This window comes from Heloderma suspectum, chromosome 6 (genome assembly GCF_057233095.1).
Source record: "Heloderma suspectum isolate Gila_16-S chromosome 6, 16-S_ref, whole genome shotgun sequence".
Lineage (NCBI taxonomy): Eukaryota > Metazoa > Chordata > Lepidosauria > Squamata > Helodermatidae > Heloderma > Heloderma suspectum.
The window spans coordinates 983,932-1,005,387 of NC_139463.1; the positions used below are offsets into that span (position 1 = coordinate 983,932).

Sequence of the window (21,456 nt, forward strand, 5' to 3'; positions counted from 1 at the left end):
CCCCTCCGCCTTCTCTGGACTGGAGCTGAAAGGAGACCTCTGCCCCTGGGGGAGCGTGGGGGGGGCTGAGCAAGTGGGGGGGGTGCCGCTCTTGGCTTGTTCTCCAAGTGGAAGTGGACGTGGCCCCTGTTGTTGTTGTTGTTGCCCACCTGTTGTCTTGGCAACTGGCGGCCCAGGCCCACCTCATCTCTGGGCCACCGCCGCGGTCTGAGAATGGGACGGGAAGGACCGTTCCTCCGAGTGACTCAGGAGCACTGGCTGCAGGGCAAGGGGGCCGGCAGCCAGAGCCCCGGCAGGGCTCGGCTGTGGGAGATGCAGGGCTCGGCTGCCCGGCCAGAGCCGGGAGGCACCTCTGGGCTTGCCTCTGGGGCGAGTCTTCTAGGCCAGGCTCCCCTCCGGGGCAACAAGGCTTCCAGGGCTTTTGTTGCCCTGCAGGCGTGTGGGGAGGGAGTGGTTTGCGCTGCAGGGACACACGCCTCCCCTCTGCCTGGCAGCTGGTGCTGTGGGCTGTGCCAGCTCATCGGCAGAGTCTTGCCAGGCTGTCCTTGCCCCGCCATTGGCTCTCCCTCCCCCCTTCCTCGCGTGAGGGTCTGGGGTGGCAGAACGAGCCCTGCCCTGCCTGGCTGGATCTGGCCACCCTGCAGGCTTTTCTCTGTCTCTCGCCTCACAGGCCTTTTGGCAGCCAGCTGTCAGGGGCGGCCTGGGCCTGGCCTTGGGCCTGGGCCTGGCCCAGCCCCGGACAAGGGCCATGGGCCAGCCGCTGCCCCCAGATTTCCCAGGCTGCCTCCTGAGGGGAGGGGACAGGCCAAGTGCAGGCTGCTGGGGAAGGCCCTTCAGCTCCCCGGAGCGGGGCAGATTATACCTGGGGGCTAAAGGCAAGCCGCCCTTTCCCTCCGCCCCTCCCTCCTTCTGTCAAAGGAAGGCCCTTCCCTTCCCTTTCCTTTTCAGGATGGGGGGAGCAGGAGCAGGAGCCCCCTCACTCCCCAGGCCAAGAAGGAAGCCTGCAGCCAGAGGCCTCCCTGGAGCTTGGCCCTTGCTGCCCGGCCACTCCCAGCTGCACAAGGGCCTCGTTCTCTGGCAGCCTGGAGAAGAAAGGCTCCTTGTTGCTGGCAAGGTGGGGCGTCCCCCCCCCCATTCCTCTTTCCAGAACAGAGGTTGCTTGTCAGGGCTTGCAACTGGCCCCAGCTCCGGAGGCTGGGGAGAAGGGAGGGCGACCAAGGCAGTTCCTGCTGATCTGTCCCCCTTCTGCTGGATCTGGGGCAGGGTGGGGGAGACAGAGGCAGAAAGCCAAGCCCCCTGGTGCCTTTCCTGCTGTGACGTGGCTCTTCCATCCCCGGGCAAGTTGAGGAATTGCCAGGGCACCTCTGTGTGTGCGAGGGGGCGTCTTACAGTGGGGAGGCGGGCATTTGCTTGTGTCGTGCCACTTTATAGGGGCCCTCAGAGAGGGCTGTGGCCAGGGGTTCTGGGGTGCTGTTGGAGTGCTGCTCCAGCTGCCACAGTCACGGGAGGCACACAGGGGGCTCAGGTGGGGCAAGGCAGCGTTGGCATGTGGCCTGTAGATGGGGTTCTGTGGCCACCCCCTCTGGCCTCCAGAGGAGGAAGGGGGCAGAGATCTGCCCTGAACCCATGGGGTGAGCTATGCTGGAGGATGAGATAAGCGAACCAGAGAGGCTAAGTGTGCTGTTCATGTGGTGACGCTGCTTTTCATGCACCAACCATGTACTTGGTGACAGACAGAGCAACACATGTTTCCGGTAATCGTGCCAGAGAAACATGACGGGCAGCCGCTCTCCTGCCTTCTGGGGCTGACAACCTAGATTCCAGCTGCGAAAGAAGCAGCAGGGGAGCAAGGCCTGGATGTGAGCAGGTGCCATTCCTTTAATCCCAGATCCAGCATTATTTCTTCTCAAGCCCCAAGAAACACTGGAATCCCAATTCCACTTTTGCGCCCTTTGAAGAGGCTTTGTTTAAATGACCTACAGCCAGAGGTCAGAACAAGATGGACATGGGGGGTCTTTGGGGAGGTCTATCGGGTGATCTGGGCCAGAGGTTTTGACCCTCTCCCTTTCTCTAGGAGGTCTGTTGCCATGGAGACCTTTAGCCTCAATTTGGCTAGCCCAGCCTGCCGAGTGCAAACACCTGTTCAGGTGAGTTCAGCTCCGAGGCAGCTAGACTGTGGCTTTGGAGCTCGGTGGGGGGCAGGGTGTCTGTTGTGCATCTATTTATGGTGAGAGATAAGAATTAGTAAGGCTGAACAGTAGAAAATAAATCTTATAAATGAATAACTAGTAAACGGAGGGGGTTATAACCTTGAACCCAGTGAGTGAGACTTGGAAGGGACAGGGCCTTTTTGGTGGTGGCAGGGGAGTGCCACTTACAGAGCTCCTTCACTAGGTAGGCTGGCCTGGCACAGTCTCTGTTACCTTTCTGACAAAAGGTGGATACTTTCCCCAGACTTTCAAAGTTCTGTTTTCACATATTTTAAGTGCTGCTTTATTGCTGGTTTTCTAATGAGCCATTTGCTCTACTGCTTTATATGGGATTGTCTGCATCTTATTTTATTGTGAGCTGCTGTGGGAACTAGCTGGCTGAAGGGTGGGATGCACATCTATTTAGACAGACAGACAGACAGACAGACAGACAGACAGACAGACAGCAGCTTGAATATGCCAAGGCACACCACCCTGAAGCAGGTACTTGCGGCTGCCACCTCTGTGTGCTCCAGCCTGAAGTGATCCGAAGAAGCCTCCCCTCCCCTCCCTGGCTCCCGGGCCTGCAGGGCCTTGATGGGCCAGACCGGGTCTTGGCTCTTTGTGGCTCCTGCTGTTGTCTACTTAGGGGGATTGGCCATAAATCCCTTTGGGTTAATTGGCTTGTTCTGTGACCCTATTAGACTGAGCCACAAAAGCCTGGATTCTTCCTGTGACTGTGAGCGCTCTTTCTCCCTGGCCGCCTCCCTGGCCCCACTGCTACCATCCTCAAGCCCCCCTTCTCCCAAATCACCCATGCCCTGGCTGTGCCTCCCCTCCCACCGGCCCACACGGTGGCCGTGGTGCAGTGGGCCCTGCAGCCACCGACAGCCCTGCTTCTCGGCCCCGCAGAAGAGTCTTCTGGACCTGACGGAGATGGGCAAAGGCTTGAAGGTGCAGGCCGAGAAGCCGCACCTGGTAAGCCTGGGCAGCGGGCGCCTCAGCACCGCCGTCACTCTCCTGCCTCTGGAAGAGGGTAAGTGCCCATGGGTTGCTTGGGGAACCTCCGGGTGGGGTGGTGCTTCCACGGAAGGCATGGACAGGATGTTTCAGGGATGTAGCAGGACCGTCTGTCACGGTGGTCAGCAAAGATGTCCCTTCTCTCCAGAGCTACCCCATCCAACGTCAGGCCAAAGGTATGAAAAGAACACATACACGGGTTGCCCAGGGCCACCCTCAGCCTGGCTCTCCAGCCCCACCACCTTCTCTGGGACTGGGGGCACCTGCCTTTCCCATTGGGCACCAGGCACCAGCAAGGCAGCTGAGCCTGACGGGCGGGACGCACTTGGGGGCTGGCCCAAATCCACGTCTGCCCCTCCCTGCTGAGCCCCTGCCTGCCCGCCCATGTCTTCCTGCAGGCAGAACAGTGTTGGGCTCAGCCGCTGCAGGGGACATTGTGCTGCAGGGGGCTGGAGTGGCAGCCGAGCACTGCTTCATCGAGAGCCTGCGTGGGGCTCTCACGCTGCACCCCTGTGGCAATCCATGTGCCATCGACGGCCTGGCAGTCACACGCCCCACACGCCTTTCCCAAGGTAAGGAGATGCCTGCCTCTGCTTCAGAGGGGAGCGGGTGGAGGACTGCGGGCCCATCACTCCCTGCCGGGCCAAAGGGCTATGGGGGGACCCTGGGCTCCAAACTTCCCAGGCTGTTTCCAGGATCAAGGCTGTCGAGGAGAGTGGCGGAAGGAACCCGTGGCCCATGCCCTGCCCCTCCTGGCCCGGCTTTTCGCTGGAGTTAGGCAGCTTGCCTGGCTTCCAGCTCATGGCTGGCTGGCTTGGCCATGCTGCACATGAAGTAGCCTCGATAGGACCTTGCTCAGCTAGGCCCCCTCCCCAGTCTCAGGCCTGGCTCCAGTGCTGAGAGCAGCTGCTCGGGGGCCTTCGGTCTAGCTGTGCCTGGGCTGCCATGGGCCCGTGATCTGAAGGAAGCTCTTGGAGTGGCCCTGACTTAAGAACGTGAGTGGAGCCCTGCAGCTGGACCACACCAAGGGAGCCATCGAAGCCAACAGCCTGTTTCCCACAGTGGCCAAACGGGTGCCCAGTCGGGAAGCCCACAGGCCGGACAAGTGCAAGAGCGCCCTTCTCACGTTCCCCAGCAACTGGCATGGAGAGGCAGACGGCTCCCTACCCTGAAGGCAGCATGCAGCTGCCTTGCCCTGTCCCCAGTGCAAGCACAGACAGCTCTGAGAGGCTGGGGCTGGAGGGCAAGCAAGCCCGCCTGGCGCTTGCCCCAGTTCGCGTGGCTCCGCATTGCCTCGCGCTTCGTGCTGGGGTTGGGAAGAGCTGCCTTTGGCCCAGCCTGGCCTGCTGAAGCACCGGGGGGGGGGGGGGGGCTTCTGTCAGGCTGCACTCAGCAGCCCTGCCCCCGCCGCTCCGCCCAGCGAGGGTAAATTTCCCGCAGATATCAAAGGTGCTTCCTGGCAGCTGCAGCGGAGGCACGTGGGCAGCCCAAACAGCGGCCAGGCCAGGCTGTGTGCAGGGGCACTTGAGCCAAGCAGGTGGCTAGTTGGACCCCGGCCCTGCAGTGATGCGGGGAGCCCTCTTCCGGGGGAGTCAGTGCCCCCTCTAATGACCCCCAACATCCTGGGTCAGCTGGCCCAGGTGCTTCCACTGGACCCCAAAGAGAGAGAGCTGATGCTGGGGGAGGGTCATCGCTGGGCCCACAAAGACATAGAATCGTAGAATGGTAGAGTTGGGAGGGGCCTACAAGGCCATCGAGTCCAACCCCCTGCTCAGTGCAGGAATCCAAGTCAGAACATCCCTGACAGGTAGCTGTCCAGCCTCGTCTTGAACGCCTCCAGTGTGGGAGAGCCCACCGCCTCCCATGGGCTCTGCTGCATTGCCTGGGGACACCACTGGCATCTGTGACCCCCATTGTCTGGCGTGGGGGAGCTCCTCTGGCACAAACAATGGGAAACTGAGCAAATACAAACAGTGGCAAAACCGGGGGCGGGGGAGCAACCCCTTGGGCTGCATGCTGGGCGGAGGAAGGAAAGCACTCTCTCCCTCATGCTGCCGCCCCCACTCGTGCGCACACACACAGGCACATTCTGGCTGTCACTCGCCACAGGTCCTTGTTACGGGGCTGCCAGACACAGCAGGGGTGGCTCCTGGGCACGGACCGAGCTGCCTTTCCCAGGAAGGCAGGTGATGGGTAGCCCTGTGCCGCTCCTGCGGTGACTTCAGCCAGAGGGAGAAGGCCAGCGTGGGGCTGCCCCAGGCCTTCCTGGTGGGCTCCTCGCCCGCTCTTGGGAGGAGCAGAGAGGTTCCCTGGGGTGGCCTTGGCACAAGGCGCTCATCTTTGCTAAAGAGGCGAGCTCTGCTGGGCAGGACTGGGTGCCCCAAGGGCCCCGGTGTGCAGGAGGGGCTCGCGGAAGGCCCCCAGGCAGAGCTGCTTCTTGCCCTGCCACACCGTCGCTCCCGCAGGGGTGTGGCATGGGGCCGAGAACGCAAGCTGTGGGGCCGTCCTCCCCTCCCCCAGAGGCCACGGGAGGACATAGGCTCCAGCCTGGGCCCTGGGGCCGCCGCCTCTGCCTGCTCCCAGCGCAAGAGAGGTTGGAGAGCATGTGGATGATTCCAGGGGTGGGAATCACAGCAGGTTCCTGACCAGTTGTGCAGATCCTAACCACTATGTGAGGAGGGAGGGAAGTGGCATTGCACTTCGACGGGGCTCAGCCCCCGTCTACAGCAAGAGCGCATCCTGGGGTGAGCAGAGTGGGTCAGGGGCCTTTGGGAGCTCCCTGGCGCTTTAGCAGTGCTCAGTCTCTCATAAGCACCTGTAATGAACCTGTCCCCTGAATCCTGGCTGGCGGGCTGCCATGATAAGAGCTACCAAAAATAGATGCTCTGAGAGGGACCCATTTTGCTTGCGTGTGTGAAGGTGGGGGGCAGCTGATGGTGGCCAAGCCGCTCTTTGTCTGGCCACAGCCCCAAGAGCTCTGGGTGGCGCATGTGGCATTATCCCATTACCCTCCCAACAACCCTGTGAAGTGGACGGGGCCAAGAGGGGCTGATGGCTCACTGAGCTGTGTGGCCAAGCAGGGTCAGGTGCCCCCAGCTGCTGCAGGGCCTTGTGGCTTCTCTTTGGCCTCCTGCACTGCAGCATTGCCTGGAGGGGCTGCTGGCTTCGCCATACTGGGGAAAAGAAAGAATTGCAAGGGCTCACCTGCCAGTGGCAACTCACTTCTACTGGCTGCAGGTTTAAGTGACCCGCTGACTAGCAACAAGCTAATGCTGAACTGTAAAAAAGGGATTTATAGAAGCAGAGTCACTGGATGTTCGAGTAGATGAGAGCGTTATGCAGCTGTAAAGAGAGATGGCTTCCTGTCCTTGCGGGCGCAGTCAGTTAACAAAAACAAACCCCAGAGCCAGCACTCTCAGTGCGTTGGCCTTGAAGCACGGCTGAGGGCTTCGGTGTCCTGGTGGTTGGAACCTCTCCCGGAGGCCTTTTCCATCTGAAGGGGAGCCACGGGACCCGCCAGTCCATCAGGACAGGCAGGTACCCGCTGGCACCCAGGGGGCGTGAGTGTGCGCATATTGTGCCCCGCAGGGCCCTGCAAAGTCCCCCACCTCTCCCTCTCCAGTCAGAGCCAAGTTTTCTCCTTCCTGGGGAAGGAGCGGCGCTGGCCTGGGCCTGATTCACGCATCGCAGTACAGAACTCTTCTTGGACTGCTGCTCTCTGCAGAGCAAGTGTCGGGCGCATCTAACTAGTGACCTCCCCAAACACCCCCTCCCCATATTTTCCAGAGAGCTCCTCTTGCTCTTTCTCACACACACCACCCAGTGCTGTGACACAGAGACCATCGGCATTACAGATTTTCCAAAGACTCCATGCTTCCTGCCTGAATCACCCCCTCCCGCCCCCTGATCAAGCCCTGGAAAAAAGAACTCTGTTAAAAATCTTTTTAAAATGAATAGCCTTGAGGCCTCCCCTAGGTGGCAAGAGGGAAACAGCTGAGCTACTTCTCTCCATGACCTAGTCAGTCCCAGCCACACCTCCTCTCCGCCCGGCATGCACTGAAGCCTCCATTACGCCTGGCTGGACTAGAGAGCAGAGGCACGCAGATGTGTTCATGTGGATTATGTGGGTGGGAAGGAAACAGCAGTGGAGGGGGAGAGAATGGCTGCAGCTGCCCATCAGCCCCCAGAGGACCCTGGAGCCACCACCCCAGCCTTTTTGCTTGGGTAAATACCACCAGGGCTTTCCTTGTCCAGAGCACAGCACTGTCTCCTTCAGCTCCCTTGAAATCCACCCCCCCAAGGCAGCATGGGAGCCTGAGGTGTGCCCTGACCCCCGGGACCTGGGGGAGGGGCAAAAAATGTTAGTGGCTGATGTACCCAGAAACTGAAGCCATGACAGAGCTGGAGAAGCTGGGATGCCAGAGCGCACACCCCTTGTCGGGGGGCGCACCTTATAACCGAGAGCCGAAGGGGAAGGGATCCTTGCTGCATTTTGAGGAAAGGCTGGGGAAAGCCCCCAAAAGCACCTTGCAGGCACTCCCTTGTATCCCAGAATCTTTGCTTTGGCTGACTGCTGGTGGTCCTTTCCTGGCTTCGCATTACTTGAGGCTTGTGCTACCCGTCTGTGGTCCTGCTTTTGCCTTTTGCCCAGTGAGAGTTGGCCATGGACTTTGGCTGGCCTTGCAGCTCCACCCAGGGTTCCTGGGCTGTCCTATTCTCCCTTTTAGGAAGCTCTCTGGCTCCCAAGCATTATATGGGGGAGAGGGCTGCCCTGCCCTTCAACAGGCTCCTAGGGTGGCTTACAAAAAGTAAAAAACTACAACACCCTAAAACCAAATATTAAAAACAAAAAGATTAAACACCATATATAAAAGGGCATATAAAAGCAGCCAGCGGAATTAAAAGCAAACCGCAAGCTGCATAAAGGCAATGTACAGAGGATGAAGCAGCCTGGAAAGCAAAAATGTCTCTGCCCAACAATTTTTATTATTTATTTATTAAATTTCGTCATTGCCCATTTGACTGGTCACCCAGCTACTCTGGGCGATGTACAGCAATACAACAGTTTTAAAACAATACAATTCTACATTAAAACGTATTTCTAAAATTACCCTAACCCACCCCAAATGCCTGCCTGAACAACCAAGTTTTTAATGTGCGGCGGAAGCTCATTAAAGAGGGGGCATGGCGGAGTTCCCTAGGGAGGGAGTTCCACGGGGGGGGGGGGGGGGCTGAAGGCAGCAGGTGCCAGGTGAGAGCATCGCCCAGCGTGTTCAGGGCCCAGAGGAGGCAGCGCTTGATCTTTCCACAGAAGAGAACTGGGGCCAGAGGGAGCTGCCTTTCGCTGGGCCAGCAGCTCTGCTTCAACTTCCTCCGCCCTTCTTCAAGGGCTCAAGCATCGGTTTCAGTGCATCGCTATCCCATTTTCTCTTTACAACAACCCTGCAAGGGAGGTTTCAGGGAGTAATAGCAGAGCATCTCCCCCATCTGTGTTCGGTGCCCTTGCTACAGTGCCCACACTGGCTCTTTGAGGGCTCGTGGTCTTGGGCATTCACTTGCCTTACTGTCTCTGCTGGCAAGATAGTAGAAGCTGGGGCGGGGGGCCTGTGGGAGCCCGGATGGGAGGTGCAGAAGTTCTTGTGTTCCGAGTCTGGTTCTTTGCTCAGTCCACCTCGGTGAAAGAGGCAGTGCCTTCCGTGTAAATCCGCCCAAAGACCCCACAGTAGCACGTGCGCAGTACATTTCAAGAGCCCCAGTCGAAGACGAGCGTTGTCTCATCGGCGGCCCTCAACAACCACCCTGTAGGGCAGGCCGCCCGTGCCACTGCCCGGGGCTGCGATACGCCACAGGGCGGCTATTCTCAAGCTCCGGCCGGGTGCTTCGCGCCCAGGCCGTCGCTCCTGGCTCGCCCAAGCAGCCGGCGCGCAGGGCTCGCTCCCCGCCCGCCGCCCGGGGCGCCAGTCCGGCTTTCGCGTGTGCCGCGGCCTCGCGCCAGGGCCCCGCTCCCAGCCGCGCGAGGCCACGCCGGGCCGGCGGCGCCTCTGCCGCTCGGGGGCTGTGCAGGAAATCGCCGGGCCTCGGCCGGGATTCCTTGGGCGCCCGCGGAAGGAGCGGCAAGGCCGGCCCGGCGGCGCTCTGCCCCCGCCCCGCCCCGCCCCGCCGGGACCCCGCAGAGGAGGCTCGGCGGCGGCGGCCCCGCCCGCCCGCCCGCGCGCTGCGGAGGAGGAGCCGCCCCCTGAACAGACCCCGCCAGCTGGGGCGGCCTCGGCGCCGCGGGCGGGCGGGCGCGGCCGGGGTCGGGCGCGCGGAGCGGCGGCGGCCGGTGAGTGCGTCCGAGCGGGGCGGCCGCGGGCCCCGGCGCCGGCCCTGCGCAGGCGCTCCTCCGGCCGGGCGCCGGCGCTGCTAGGGCCCGGCAGCAGGCTCGGCCTGGCGCGAGCGCGGGGCTCCTCTCCGGCGGCGGCGCGGCGCCGCGGCGCTGGGGGGCCCGGAGGGAGGCGCGGCGAGGCTCCGGGGCGTTCCGAGCGCGCTCGTGCCGCGCCTGGCCGCGCGCGCCGCGAAGGACGGCCGCAGGTCCGGGGGCTTCCAGCCGCGTCGGGGGAGCCTGTGGCCCGAGAGTGTCTCCGGGGCCGGGCCTGGCTAGAGGCCGCTGGACTGGGCAGGCCCCGTTGCCCCGGGGAACCGCCGCCCTCGCCCAGTGGCTGCCCGGCCCGCGGGAGACGTGGCACCCGGCGGCGGCGGCTGTGGTCCTGGAGGATCCCCGCCGGGCTGGGCAGCTCCCTCGGCTTTCCCGGGATGGTGCCGGCCGGCCTCCCTCCCGCCTGCCTTCGGGCTCTCCGGCGGGGGCAGGCGGGCCGCGGCGGGCGGGCGCGGGGCGAGATTGCGCGTGCCTGCGCAGCTGGTCAGGAGCTCGCTGGCGCACGGGCGGCCGGTCCAGGGTAACGCCCAGTCTCTGGAGAAGGGGTGGGAAGGAAGGCCCAAAACCTTTTCGTGCATCCAGGAGCCGGGGGGGGGGGGCGCTTGGGGGCTCCACGTGCTTGGAGCGGGTTGAGTCCTGGTTCGGGTGCTGAGCCCGCTGGACCCGCCTGCCATGCTTTGCCTAGTGACACGGCCCCTTTTTCTGGGAGGCCGTGGCTGGAGGAGGCTCTTCTGGGCTCCAGGGCACCTGGCCGCCTCGTTGAGCATCTTTGGTGGCTCCAGACCAGTCTGGACCTGGGGGTGGAGACCAAGTCATTCTTCAGCCTCGGTTCACCCTTTGTAAAAACACATATTCGTGTGCCGCCTGACAGGGCTGTTGTGAGCAAGATGAAAGTTGCAACATGTTGCTGTCTTTTAAAAGTGCCAGTGAGGAAGGCTCGTGTGCCCCTGGTCTAGTCCAGATGGAGAGCAGCCCAGCCTGGGTGATTTATCTCCGAGAACACAGCACAAAGGCCAACGATGTTGTGATGCACCGGCTGGTGGCGTAGCGAGCAGCGCGATCTACAGAGCAGACTGTCCGCGAGGGGGAGGAGTGGACATATGGCACTCTAGGGCTCAAGGGGGCCCGGAGCCCTGGTGGCATTCTCTTGCTGCTGCCCCTCTCTGCCACCCGGCTGAGTTCCAGCAGCTGTGCCTTGTGCTGGGACTGCCAGGGCCATCGGCTGCCCCCCCCCACCTGTTCTTTCTCCAGGGCTTCTGTGTACTTCCGCCTCTCCCCGGGGTTGGGGCAGGACAGAGGCCAGGGCAGCTCCCCTTCTCTCCCCGCAGAGTAGCTCTCCTGGCGGAGACTGTGGCCTGGCCTCTCTGGGGCTCCACAGCAGCTGCCTCCTCCCTCCACCTCCGTGGGGTGGTCAGTGGCTGTGTGAACCCCACACTCGTGGCAAAGTGCTCCCTTTCTCGGTACCTTACCTGGCGGAGAAGAGGGAAGGAGGAGAGCTGTTCCCCACAAGCTCCGCCAAGACAAGGAGGCTTGACCCCTCCCCCCAGCCAGGTCCCAAGGGGAGACTCACCTTGGGCACACGCAGAGCGCTGGGGGCCTGGAGCTGGGCAGAGTCGGGGGGCTGGTCAAGTTGCCCTGTCAGGAGCTGCGGAGGTGGCCTTTTTCCCTTCGAGGGCAACACTAGCAGGGACTCCTTGGCTCTGGATTAAGCAGCAATTTCCTCTTCTCTAAAGGCCTCCTAAAGTTTTTCTCAGTGTGCTTCTCCCTCTGTTTACAGCAGACTGAGAGGTGAGGTGTGGGGGGCATTTCTCCCAGTGTACAAATACTTAAAATTTGTGGAGTCAAGGTACTTCATGCATCGTTCCTCTCGTGCAGTACCCTTAAACTCTCCAAAGCAAGCTTTGGCTATTGGGCAGTATAGAAATGTAATAAGTAAATAAAGATGAGGCCACCTGGGACAGTGCTGTTCTGTGCTGCTCGCTGGCTGAGCGAGTACGCTGGGAAGGCAGCCCAGTTCAGAGCCCCCCTTGGCCACAGGCTCATGGGGTGGACGGGGCAGGCAAGCCACACCACTGGGCCCATAGCCTCAGACCGCCCCCCCACCTCCAACATGAAGATGACAAGGCAGTTGTAAGCATTGCTGAGGGGAGGGCATGGGGAATGTTTTGAGCACTTGCATTCAGGGATGGTAAAAATCAATTATTTTTGAATGGATTTTTTGACTTACATTGGATTTTTTTTAATTTAGATCCGGTTTTGAAATGTTCTTAAAACAATTAGTAAAAAAAAAAGCCTAGGTCAAAAGATATCAGGAATACTAATTATGCACCTTCTAATTATATTCTATGAATATGTTAACAGCAGTTTATGGAGGTGGGAGATAACCTGATCCGTCCTCTTCCGCAGTGCAGGTGGTGTCCAGAAGTGCTCTCGCGCTCTCAGGGCCTCACCTCTCTCTAAGTGCAAAGACTTAGAGAGTCTAAGGTCCACGAATAGAGAATTTGGGAAGATGGAGTAGATCTGAACGTGGAGGAGGAGTCTGGATATATACGCAAGGGATAGGGGAGGGGAGTAGAAAGTGAAACCAAAAGTGACCAGAACTGTTCATGTAGTCCTGACTTCTGAGGAAACTTCCACTGCATGTATCCTCCACTGTGCTAATGGAACCTACATCTCCAAATATGTACTAGGAAGTTATATTAAGCAACAATGTACTTCTACTAAAAAATGATGATTACATAGAATCTTCTTCAGTAGCGATTTAAACTGTGATTTAAATAATTTAAATTGAATCCTTCAGAGAAGCGATTTAAATAATGATTTAAATTGATTTGATTCAGATCAAATCATCCCAGCCTGCAAACTGTTTAGGTGTGGAATATTTTATAGTTCTTCATTGTAAGCCGCCCTGGGACCATTTTGCTGAAGAGCAGCCTATTCGTTTCTGAAACAAATCTCTAAAACAAAGTCTTGTTGTGAACCACATGAAGGAATATGAATGAAGCGCAGGGCCAGACGCTTCACTGTGCTCTGTTGCTGGTAGTTTCTTCCAGGCTTTTCTTCTTTAGCAAAATGAGGCTGCAAATGAAAACAAACCAGCAGGAGAAAAAGAAGAGATGCTTTAAAACCTTTCCTCTTGTGCTGCTTTTTTTTTTGCTAAAATCCACCCCTTATTTATCTATTTATTTAAAGTATATTTATTCTGCTTCTCAGCCAAAGAGGCTCCTGGAACGGCTAACATGCAATCGGTAACAGACGACAGTCCTTGCCTGCAGGCTTACAGTGCAAAAAGACACGACACACAAGGAAGTAGCAATGGGAAGGGAAGAGAAAAAATTAAGTAGTCTTTCAGCTGGGCTGGTGGATTGACCCTGTTTCCCCTCTCTTGTCCTTCTACCGTCTGTCTCCCTCCCATCCATGTTTTTTCTGCAAAAGGGGAAAGTGGGGAAAATCTTTTCCCTTGTGGAGCAAAAAGCATTGGCGTGCGCTTCAGGATTTTTGGCGAGGAAATGACCTATTGGGAAACGTGTAAGACCCGTGCACCACACATGTGCATGCCAGCCTCCCGCCTTCATCTGCAGCCTCCACAGCTGTCAAAGAAGAAAATGTCTGGGACAGACTGCACCTGACTGGCCCCCACCTGTCATGTGGCCCTCGGTGGAAACGGTGCCAGGCCGTCCGCGAGGGTTGGCGGTGCAGATGAGGAAGGCAGGTGGCCTCCATCTTCCACAGCTGCTGCAGCAGAGCCTGGTGTGTCTGTGTGTGTCTTGCTCTGGGTGGCTGCGGCCATCACTTTGGCCCTGTTTCCTTGAGCGTGCGCGCTTGAGGGATCCACACAGGGATGGGGTGGGTAGCCTGTGGCGCTCTGGACCCTTTTGGACTGCAGCTCCCATCACCATTGGCCCTCACCATTGGCTGTGCTGGCTGGGGCTGATGGGAGTTACAGTCAACCAATATCTGGAAGGCGCTGGTTGCCCACCGTGGCTAGGGATTCCCTCCCACGTGGCGGTGCTCCTGTGGCGGCGGGTGGTGCGTTTCAGGCTCATGGGACTCACCGGCCGCCTTGTGAAACAGCTGTTTGTGGGGCCAAGGAATGCAGGGTGGTGGTTGGAAATCCATTCTCAGGAACAGTGTGCCTGCTCCTGTGTTACAAGGCACGCAGGAGGAAGGCCCAGCCACAAGGCAGCTCCCTTGTCTGGGATCCGTGCTGAGCATGTGTCAAATGCTTGTAGGAGAAGGCAGGAGGGGGTTGGGCGGTTTTATGATGAAGCAGGGCAAGGCTCCATTTTTAGCAACCTTCAATTTCTTTTGTTTGTTTCAAAAATGGTTGGGAAAAGTGGTGCCAGCACAGCATTTTTTGTGGCTCAGGAATGTAGGAGGCGTTTTTTCTTGGTTGGCAGCTGGTTCTGGGCAGAGCGGAGCTGCCTTGGCCAGGCTCTGGCCAATCCCTGGGGATCTGTTGCTGGCGTGTGGGGAGCACATGACTGGAAAAGTTGTGGCTTTGGTGCTCGTGGCAGAAGGAGGCTGCCCTTGCCTTTGGAGGGAACGCTGCAGGAAAAAGGGAGGTGCTGGTGTCCCTTTTCGGGGATCCCTTCCCAAGCTGCTTCAGCTGTGATCAAGGGCAGGTGGAGGGTGGTGAATTCCTAGTGGAAGAGGCTGTATGGGGGCCTCAGCAGAGCCATCCTGCCCTCGCAGAAGATAAGATCATAGAATCGTAAAACAGTAGGGTTGGAAGGGGCCTACAAGACCCTCGAGTCCAACCTCCTGCTCCATGCAGGAATCCAAGACAGAGCATCCCTGACAGGTGGCTGTCCAGCCTCATCTTGAACGCCTCCAGTGTGGGAGAAATGCCCCTCCTTCCTGGCCCGCTGTCTGCATGGGGCAGGGCAATGCCAGTTTTTCCCCTGGCAGGCAGAGTGGGTCGGGCAGCTTGGAGTCAGGCGGAGGACACAGAAGAGGTGTGCCTTCTGTGCCTGCATTTCCACACCCCTGCTGCTCGCATTCTGCTCCGGAACTTCAGGCAGGAGCTGGCTTGTCTGCCAGCCAGGGATCCTGGAATGTTGCTCCCTCAGGCGTTGAGTTCTGCAGCTCAGCCCCAGCACACACGGCCGGCGTCACAAGGCAGCTCACCACAGAGCTGCCATTCACCCTGCTCACAGCGTTGCTGGGGAGCTGGACAGGTTGGGTGTGTGTGGGAGATGCTTTCCCGGGCACTCTGGAACCCCATTCCATTCCCTGGCGCTTCCGACACCCACCGTTGCTGCTGTTCCTTCACCTAATTCTGCCTCCCCGCTTCTGAAGCCCACTTGGAGGTAGGTGCTGCTTCCAGCTTAGGGCCTCATTTGGCCTCCTACAGACCAGGCCTGCCCTGTCCCTTTTACTGCCACTGTGACCCCAATCTGCCCTCAGAATTCTCTGTACCTTGCATCTAGTTCCCATGCACCATCTGGCACCCGCAGGATCACCTTTTGGCAGGATCCCAGGATCATAGAGACTTTGCATTGAATCCATTGAAAAGGACCCAGGATCCTGCTTGTGAGCTTGTCCTGAGAAAAAGACATGGGGAAGACCCCTTGCAGGTTCACAGGGTGGGAGATTCTAAGGGTCAGTCACATTTGAACACCAGCTGTTTCATTGATTTATATAATATATTTGTATAACACCATTCTGGGCAGAGAGCTCCCCTCAAGCTGGTTTACAAAATGAAAAAAAATCCAAACAATTATGAAAATAAAATGCCAGCAATATAAAACAATACTTTCAATACCAGCAATAAAATAGCAAGTATTAAAATTCTTCAACTACAGAGCAGCAGTCAGTCAGCTAATAGCGTTTTAGTTAAAAGCAGATTCGAAGAATGAGGTCTTAAGGCCCCATTTAAAAGTAGTCAGTGGGAGAGCCAGTGGCACTTCCCATGGGAGGGAATTCCACAGTGATGGGGCCACCGCGGAAAAGGCTCTGTCTCTTGTGTCCACCACGCTGATGGATCTTATCAGCAGCTATGTGAGGAGGGACCAGGTCCTTCAAATAACCTGGTCCCAAGCTATTTAGGGCTTTAAAGATCACCACTAGCACTTTGCTTGCAAACATATGGAGGACCAGCGTAGGTAGTACAGAATCAGTGTTATGGCAACATCACAAACGACCAGGCAGCTACATTTTGCACCTGCTGAAGCTTCCAAATTGTCTTCAAAGTCGGCCTCATGCAGAGTGCAGCCCAGTAGCCCAGTCTAGGTGTTGCAGCGAGAGAGGCTGTGAGACCTGGCCTGAGGCACCTCCAGGGACTGAGCGGAGCCTTGGATGTAAAACATGGACCTGTCAGTTTGACCCAAATGATGTTTTGATGTGGTTGATTGGATTTCCTGCTCAGTCTGTTGAAATTTGCTGCTGTTCACTGCTTGTATCCCCCTCCCCTTTCTCTCTGTCTCTCTGTCTCTCTCATTTCCCCTCCCTCTTGCAGGGTGTACGATCTGCCTGGGCCAGTCGACCTTTCTTCGGTTCAATCACCCAGCTGAGGCTCAGTGGATAAAAAGCATGATTCCCGGTGGGGGGCGAAGCCCTGTGCCCCAGTATGGGCTCTTAGCAGGTGGGGAGCTTGCTGGATGGGGCTTGTGGCTGGGCTGGGTTTAGAGTTGGAGTGATCAGACTGAACCGTTGGGTGGACTTAGATGGGGTCCCTGAGCACACAGCACAGCCATGTGGCCCTTGGCTCTTCAGGCTCCCTGGACCTCTGGCTCTGCTAGCCATGGGACGGTCAGAGGTGGCACCCCCCCAGACATGAGAGAGGTGTACAGAAGTGTGCCTGGTGTGGACCGAGCGGAGAGGGAGATGCTTTTCTCCCTCTCCCATAATGCTAGAACCCAAAGGGGTCTTCCCATGAAGCTGATGGGTGGGAGATTCAGGACAGATCAAAGGAAGGGCTTCGTCACACAGCGCATAGGCAACTTAGAGAATTCTCTACCACAAGATGCAGTGATGGTCACCCACTAGGATGGTTTTAAAAGGGGACAGGACACATTCCTGGAGGAGAGGGCTACCAATGGCTCCTAGTCCTGATGGCAATATGTTACCTCCTGTATCAGAGGCAGTGTGCCTATGTACACCCGTTGCTGGGGGACATGAGCGTGGGGGGGTGCAGCTGCGCTCATGCCCTGCTGTGGGTTCCCGCTCAACAGCTGGTTGCCACTGCATGAACAGAATGCTGGACGAGATGGACCGTGGGTCTGATCCAGCGCAGCTCTTCTCATGCTCTTAAGACGGGGCAGAGGCCGCTCCCTGCCTTGCACTGTTCTGCAGGTGGTGCCCAGTGGCCTGTTGTGTTGGGGCCTGGAATTCATCGGGCATGTTGCAAATTGTGCACTATTGCGGCTGCTCAAAGCTTGGTGTCCTGGGTAGAGTCCAGAGAATCTGGGCTGGCTGGCTTGCTTCCAGAAAAAGAATTTCGGTGTTCTCAGAAGAAATCCTGCAGCAGAAATGGAGTGTGGCTCAGCTCAGATCCTACAGCGGTGGAGTTGGCAGAGGAGCAGCCTCTCTGCCCCCTCTCACTGCGATCCTCCCTGTCCCTCCGTCTGCAGAGGTGCAGAGCCTTGCGAATGGCAACCCAGAGATGGCCAAGGCCTCCCGGCCGAGTCACAGTGCCCTGGTCAGCTCCATCGAGCGGGACTTGCAGGACATCATGGACTCCCTGGTGCTGGAGGAGGAAGGCAGCACCGCCAAGCAGCTCCCCAGCAGCATTCCGTCGCCAGACGCCTCATCCGTGGCGAGCGGCCGGGCGGGGCTCTGCCTGCTGTCCCCGCCCCAGAGTCCTGGCGCCTTGTCTGTGGGTTCCAGCTATGCAAACACCTCTGCGCCCTTCTCGCCACTCTCGTCTCCTGCCAGCAGCAGCAGCTGCACAAGCCACTCGCCTGGCAGCCAGGACCAGGGCCCTGCCCTCCCACCTGTGGTGCCAGTCCGCTCCTCCAGTTACAACCATACCATGTTAACTCCCCCCGGCGGGGTGGGCTTGGATGTGCTGAGTGGAGGCAGCGATCTGGGCCCGGCACGAGGCGCAGGGAGCCCAAGAACACCGCGGAGGGCCAAACGTGAAGGTGCCCCCAGCCCCACTCACAGGGCCCGGCCTTCCAGGGAGAATCCCCACCCTGGCCAGCACTGCTCCCCCCCAGCCCTGCTGCCCATCGGACTGAGCGACAGTCTGCCAGACAGCCCTCGGGCACAGCCACCCAGCAGCCCACGCTTGGCACCCAAGCTCCAGCCGCCCTCTGCTCCACGGACCAAGGCTGCGGCACTACAAGAGAGGCCCCCGAGCCCTTTCCGGGAGGCGCCAACCAGCCCTTTGCACCAAGGTCTGGGACGAGGCCTCGAGGCGGCTGAGGTGGCCGGCAGCGGGCATATCCAGCAATCGGGCCGGCCGCTGCAGCCCCCCGAGAGCCCCCGGCTGAGTCGGCGGTCCCTGGAGAGCATGCGGGAGCTGCCCCCCCTCAGCCCTGCGTTGTCCCGCCGAGCAGCATCGCTGGCCCCCCCGCTTCAGGCCAAAGCCGGGGAGAACCCCTCTGCCTGGCGGAGGGTGCCCCTCGAAGATGTCTCCGCCGCCGCCTCATCCTGCCGGCAGGGCCGCAGCCCCTCGCCCACCCCGCTGCGGGGGGAGGCTGCCCCGCGCAAGCCAGGCCGTGGCCCCAGCCTGAGCCCAGCCCCCAGCATGGGCTCCCTCAGCCTGCCCTCCGCCTCGCCCCACCAGAGCCCACGGGGGCAGCGCAAGTTTCCTGGGGAAGCACAGCTGCCTGGGGGAGCGCCCGTGCGGGAGCGCAAGCGCAGCATCTCGGAGCTCGGCGACAGCGAGGGGGGCCTGCTGGAGTACCACCGGTGGCAGCGCCAGGAGCGTCTCCGGGAGCAAGAGATGGAGCGGCTGGTGAGTGAGTGCCAGTGGCACAGGGAGCGGTGGACACAAAGCCCCACGGCCTCTCTTGGGCAGAGATGGGGGCGAGCCGTGGGGTCTCGGAGAGGGGCGGTTCTGGGCTGCATGTCCCTGTGGGTACAGAGTGCTGTGCCTGCAGGGGGGTGAAGACAGTCAGCCCTCCTAGTGCACAAGGCGGTCATGGGATGAGCCAGTGGGACAGACATTTCAGGGGCGGTTGGGGCCCCCTGGTTGGTCTCTTTTTTCTCTGCCACCCGCCGGGGAGGGTGGGTGGGTGACAGAGGGCTTTGCGCATCCTTTGAAGCCCCGAGGAGAGCGCCCCCCTCTCCTGCAGGCGGACATGTCGGCTGTCCCCGCAGCACGGGCCTGGGATGTCTGCTTGGGGTGGGGGAGAACCCGTGCAGATTCCGCTTTGGCCGTTGGAAGGCATTCCCCTGCATGTCTGGCCCCCCCATCTTCCCCGGCCAAATGGCCAAAAGCTTGTTCGGGAAGGTCGCTGGGCAGAGAGAGGCCAGAGGGGAGCCTCCCTTGCGAGCTAAGGTTGCTTCTTCCCAGCTAGTCTCTGGAGCGCTGCCTCCTTCCCATTCCCGTCTGTCAGCATGTCTGGGGCAGATCTGCTGCACAGCACGGCCCCTGGCCAAGAACCTGGTGTCCCCTTCTTTTGCCAGGGTGGCAACGTCATGGGCTTTGTAGGTAGCCAGGAGCCCTGCCTTGGCCACCGCAGCCCTGAGGGGTGGCAAAAGGGCCCTCCATCTTGCTCTCGGCTGGCCATGTGCTTTGTCTTAGAATCATAGAATCATGGAATAGTAGGGTTGGAAGGGGCCTACAAGGCCATCGAGTCCAACCCCCTGCTCCATGCAGAAATCCACGTCAGAGCATCCCTGGCAGATGGCTGTCCAGCCTCGTCTTGAAGGCCTCCAGTGTGGGAGAGCCCACCGCCTCCCCAGGTCATGGGTTCCATTGCCGTACTGCTCTAACACAGTCAGGACGTTTCTCCTGATGTTCAGCCGGAGTCTGGCTTCCGTGTCGGGTGCGTGACGCGTGTGCTTCCATCAGGTGTGGGATCCTGGTAGAGGAGCCAGGCCTCTGGGCCTGGCATGAGGCTGGGGAGGGCCTGTGGTGCATCCTTCCAGCGGGAGTGGCTGTGCGCCCTCACCCCCCTGTGCCTCCGTCTCCTCCGGCCCGGCTGGGGCTTTGGCCTGGGCGAGGCTTGCCATCTCGTGCCGTCTCCCTCCCCGCTGAGCTGCCTGGCGTGCGGTTGGCTGGGCGCTGGCTCACGCGTGCTGCTTGTTTGCACAGCTGGCCTGATTCAGAAATAGGCTGGGGTGGTGGGGGCGCCGCTGGGCCCGCACCGTGCCATCAGCCACCTTGCGCCCGCCCTCTGGGGTGCGGGGGAGCGTTGCTTCTTGGCTTTGTGGTGGGAGGCGGGAGGCGCTGCGTCCCTCGCTCGAAGAGGCGGGGGGGCAGGAGTCGAGTTGACAGCGCCGAGCGTTGCTCTGGGTGGCGCTGTGAGTACAGCAGGTGGCAGCGTGGGGGGAGCGCCCTGCCAGGTCCCTCCGATCCCCCTCCAGCCCCCAGGCCTGCAGCTCTGAAGTTGCCCAGGGGGTGGGGGTGCTGCTCTCCACGGGCGGAGCGAGAGTGGCTGTGATCTTTCGTTGAAGGCGAGGCAGCCTGGGCGGGCAGAGTGCCCGGGTGGGCTGGCCAGGAAAACCTGCGAGGGCTAGCTGGGCCAAGGGCCCTGTTCCCCCCAGCCCCAGCCGGAAGAGTTGGGCTACGTGCTCCAAGTGGGATGTGCTCCTCCCTCGGAAGTGAGAGGGGGCTTTGATGCTGAGCACATCCTGGAGGGAAGTGGCAAGGCTGCTCCCACGGGGTGGGGCTGGGGTTGCCCCTGGAGGGCTGGCAGCCTCTGCAGCGAGATTTCCCAGGCTCACCGAGCAGCTGATCTGGATGCCTCTGCAGGAGCAGGAGGCCCACAGGGAAGCGGGGAGATACCCGGGGGGGCTGCGGAGGTCCGGGGCTGCCCACCCCTGTCGTGTGTGGTTCCTCCCTCTGCCAGCCCCGAATGGCTTCTCACCTCTCCAGTTTCCCGCTTTGCAAGGGCACTGCCCCAACCCTGAAGTGCTTCGTTCCGCACTCAGAGGTGGCCTAACCACAAGGCGAAGCCGCCCTCAGAGGGTGTTTCCTGGATGCTGTTAGGGGCAGCAGAGTAGCAGGCAGCGGATCTGTCCGCAGGGCCACATAATCCATTGAGGTGGCTTCTTGCACAAGCCACTTTGCAGAGAAACACAGGAAGGGCCTTCTCAGTGGCACCTCTGCAATTCTGGAACTTTCTCCCCAGGGAGAGTTGCTAAGCCTCCCTTCACCATATTTGTAGGCACGCTCCAAAGATCTTCCTGGTTTGGGAGGCCTTGTAACTGTCTTGCTCTATTGGACTACTTTCAGTGGCTGTGTTGTGTTTGTGTACGCGTTTACGCCAGATTACTATCACATGCCATTTGGGAGGCTTTTTGCTTTGAGAAGATGGTGCGTGAGCGTTCCGTCTGGATCAGACCCACGGGGGTTCACCGCTTCCCACAGCGGCCCATCAGTGCCCTTGGTAGCCCACGCGCAGACCGGAGTCCTTCCGTGTTCTTTGCATCTCGCATTCAAAAGTACACTGCCCCATAACATGGAGGTTCACTTTATGTCTAAGAGACTTACTCTCTGCTGTGACTCAGTCTAATCCCCTAGGCTAGTGGCTGTCACCACATCTTGTGGCAGTAAGTCTGTCAGCTTGTTAATTTTGTTCCATGCTTTTTATCCTGCCTCTCAGCCAAAAGGGGTCCCGGAGTGGCGTATGTTCAATCAATAAAACAAGCGTCCCCGTCCACAGGCTTACGATCCCAAAAAGAGGGCCCGCCCATCTGCCTTCTCTCTCTGTT

At 59.6% G+C, this 21,456-nt stretch overlaps 1 protein-coding gene across 1 annotated transcript in view; it reads left to right on the forward strand.

The window, feature by feature from the left end:
• The first annotated feature begins 2,087 nt into the window (after positions 1–2,087).
• Positions 2,088–21,456, forward strand: part of PHLDB1 (pleckstrin homology like domain family B member 1) — a 36,899-nt gene continuing 17,530 nt past the window's right edge. Inside the window, 5 exon segments of the mRNA XM_084807094.1 lie at positions 2,088–2,147; positions 3,102–3,229; positions 3,612–3,781; positions 16,085–16,210; positions 17,199–18,529. Of these exon segments, the coding sequence (XP_084663220.1) occupies positions 2,088–2,147; positions 3,102–3,229; positions 3,612–3,781; positions 16,085–16,210; positions 17,199–18,529 (1,815 nt within the window).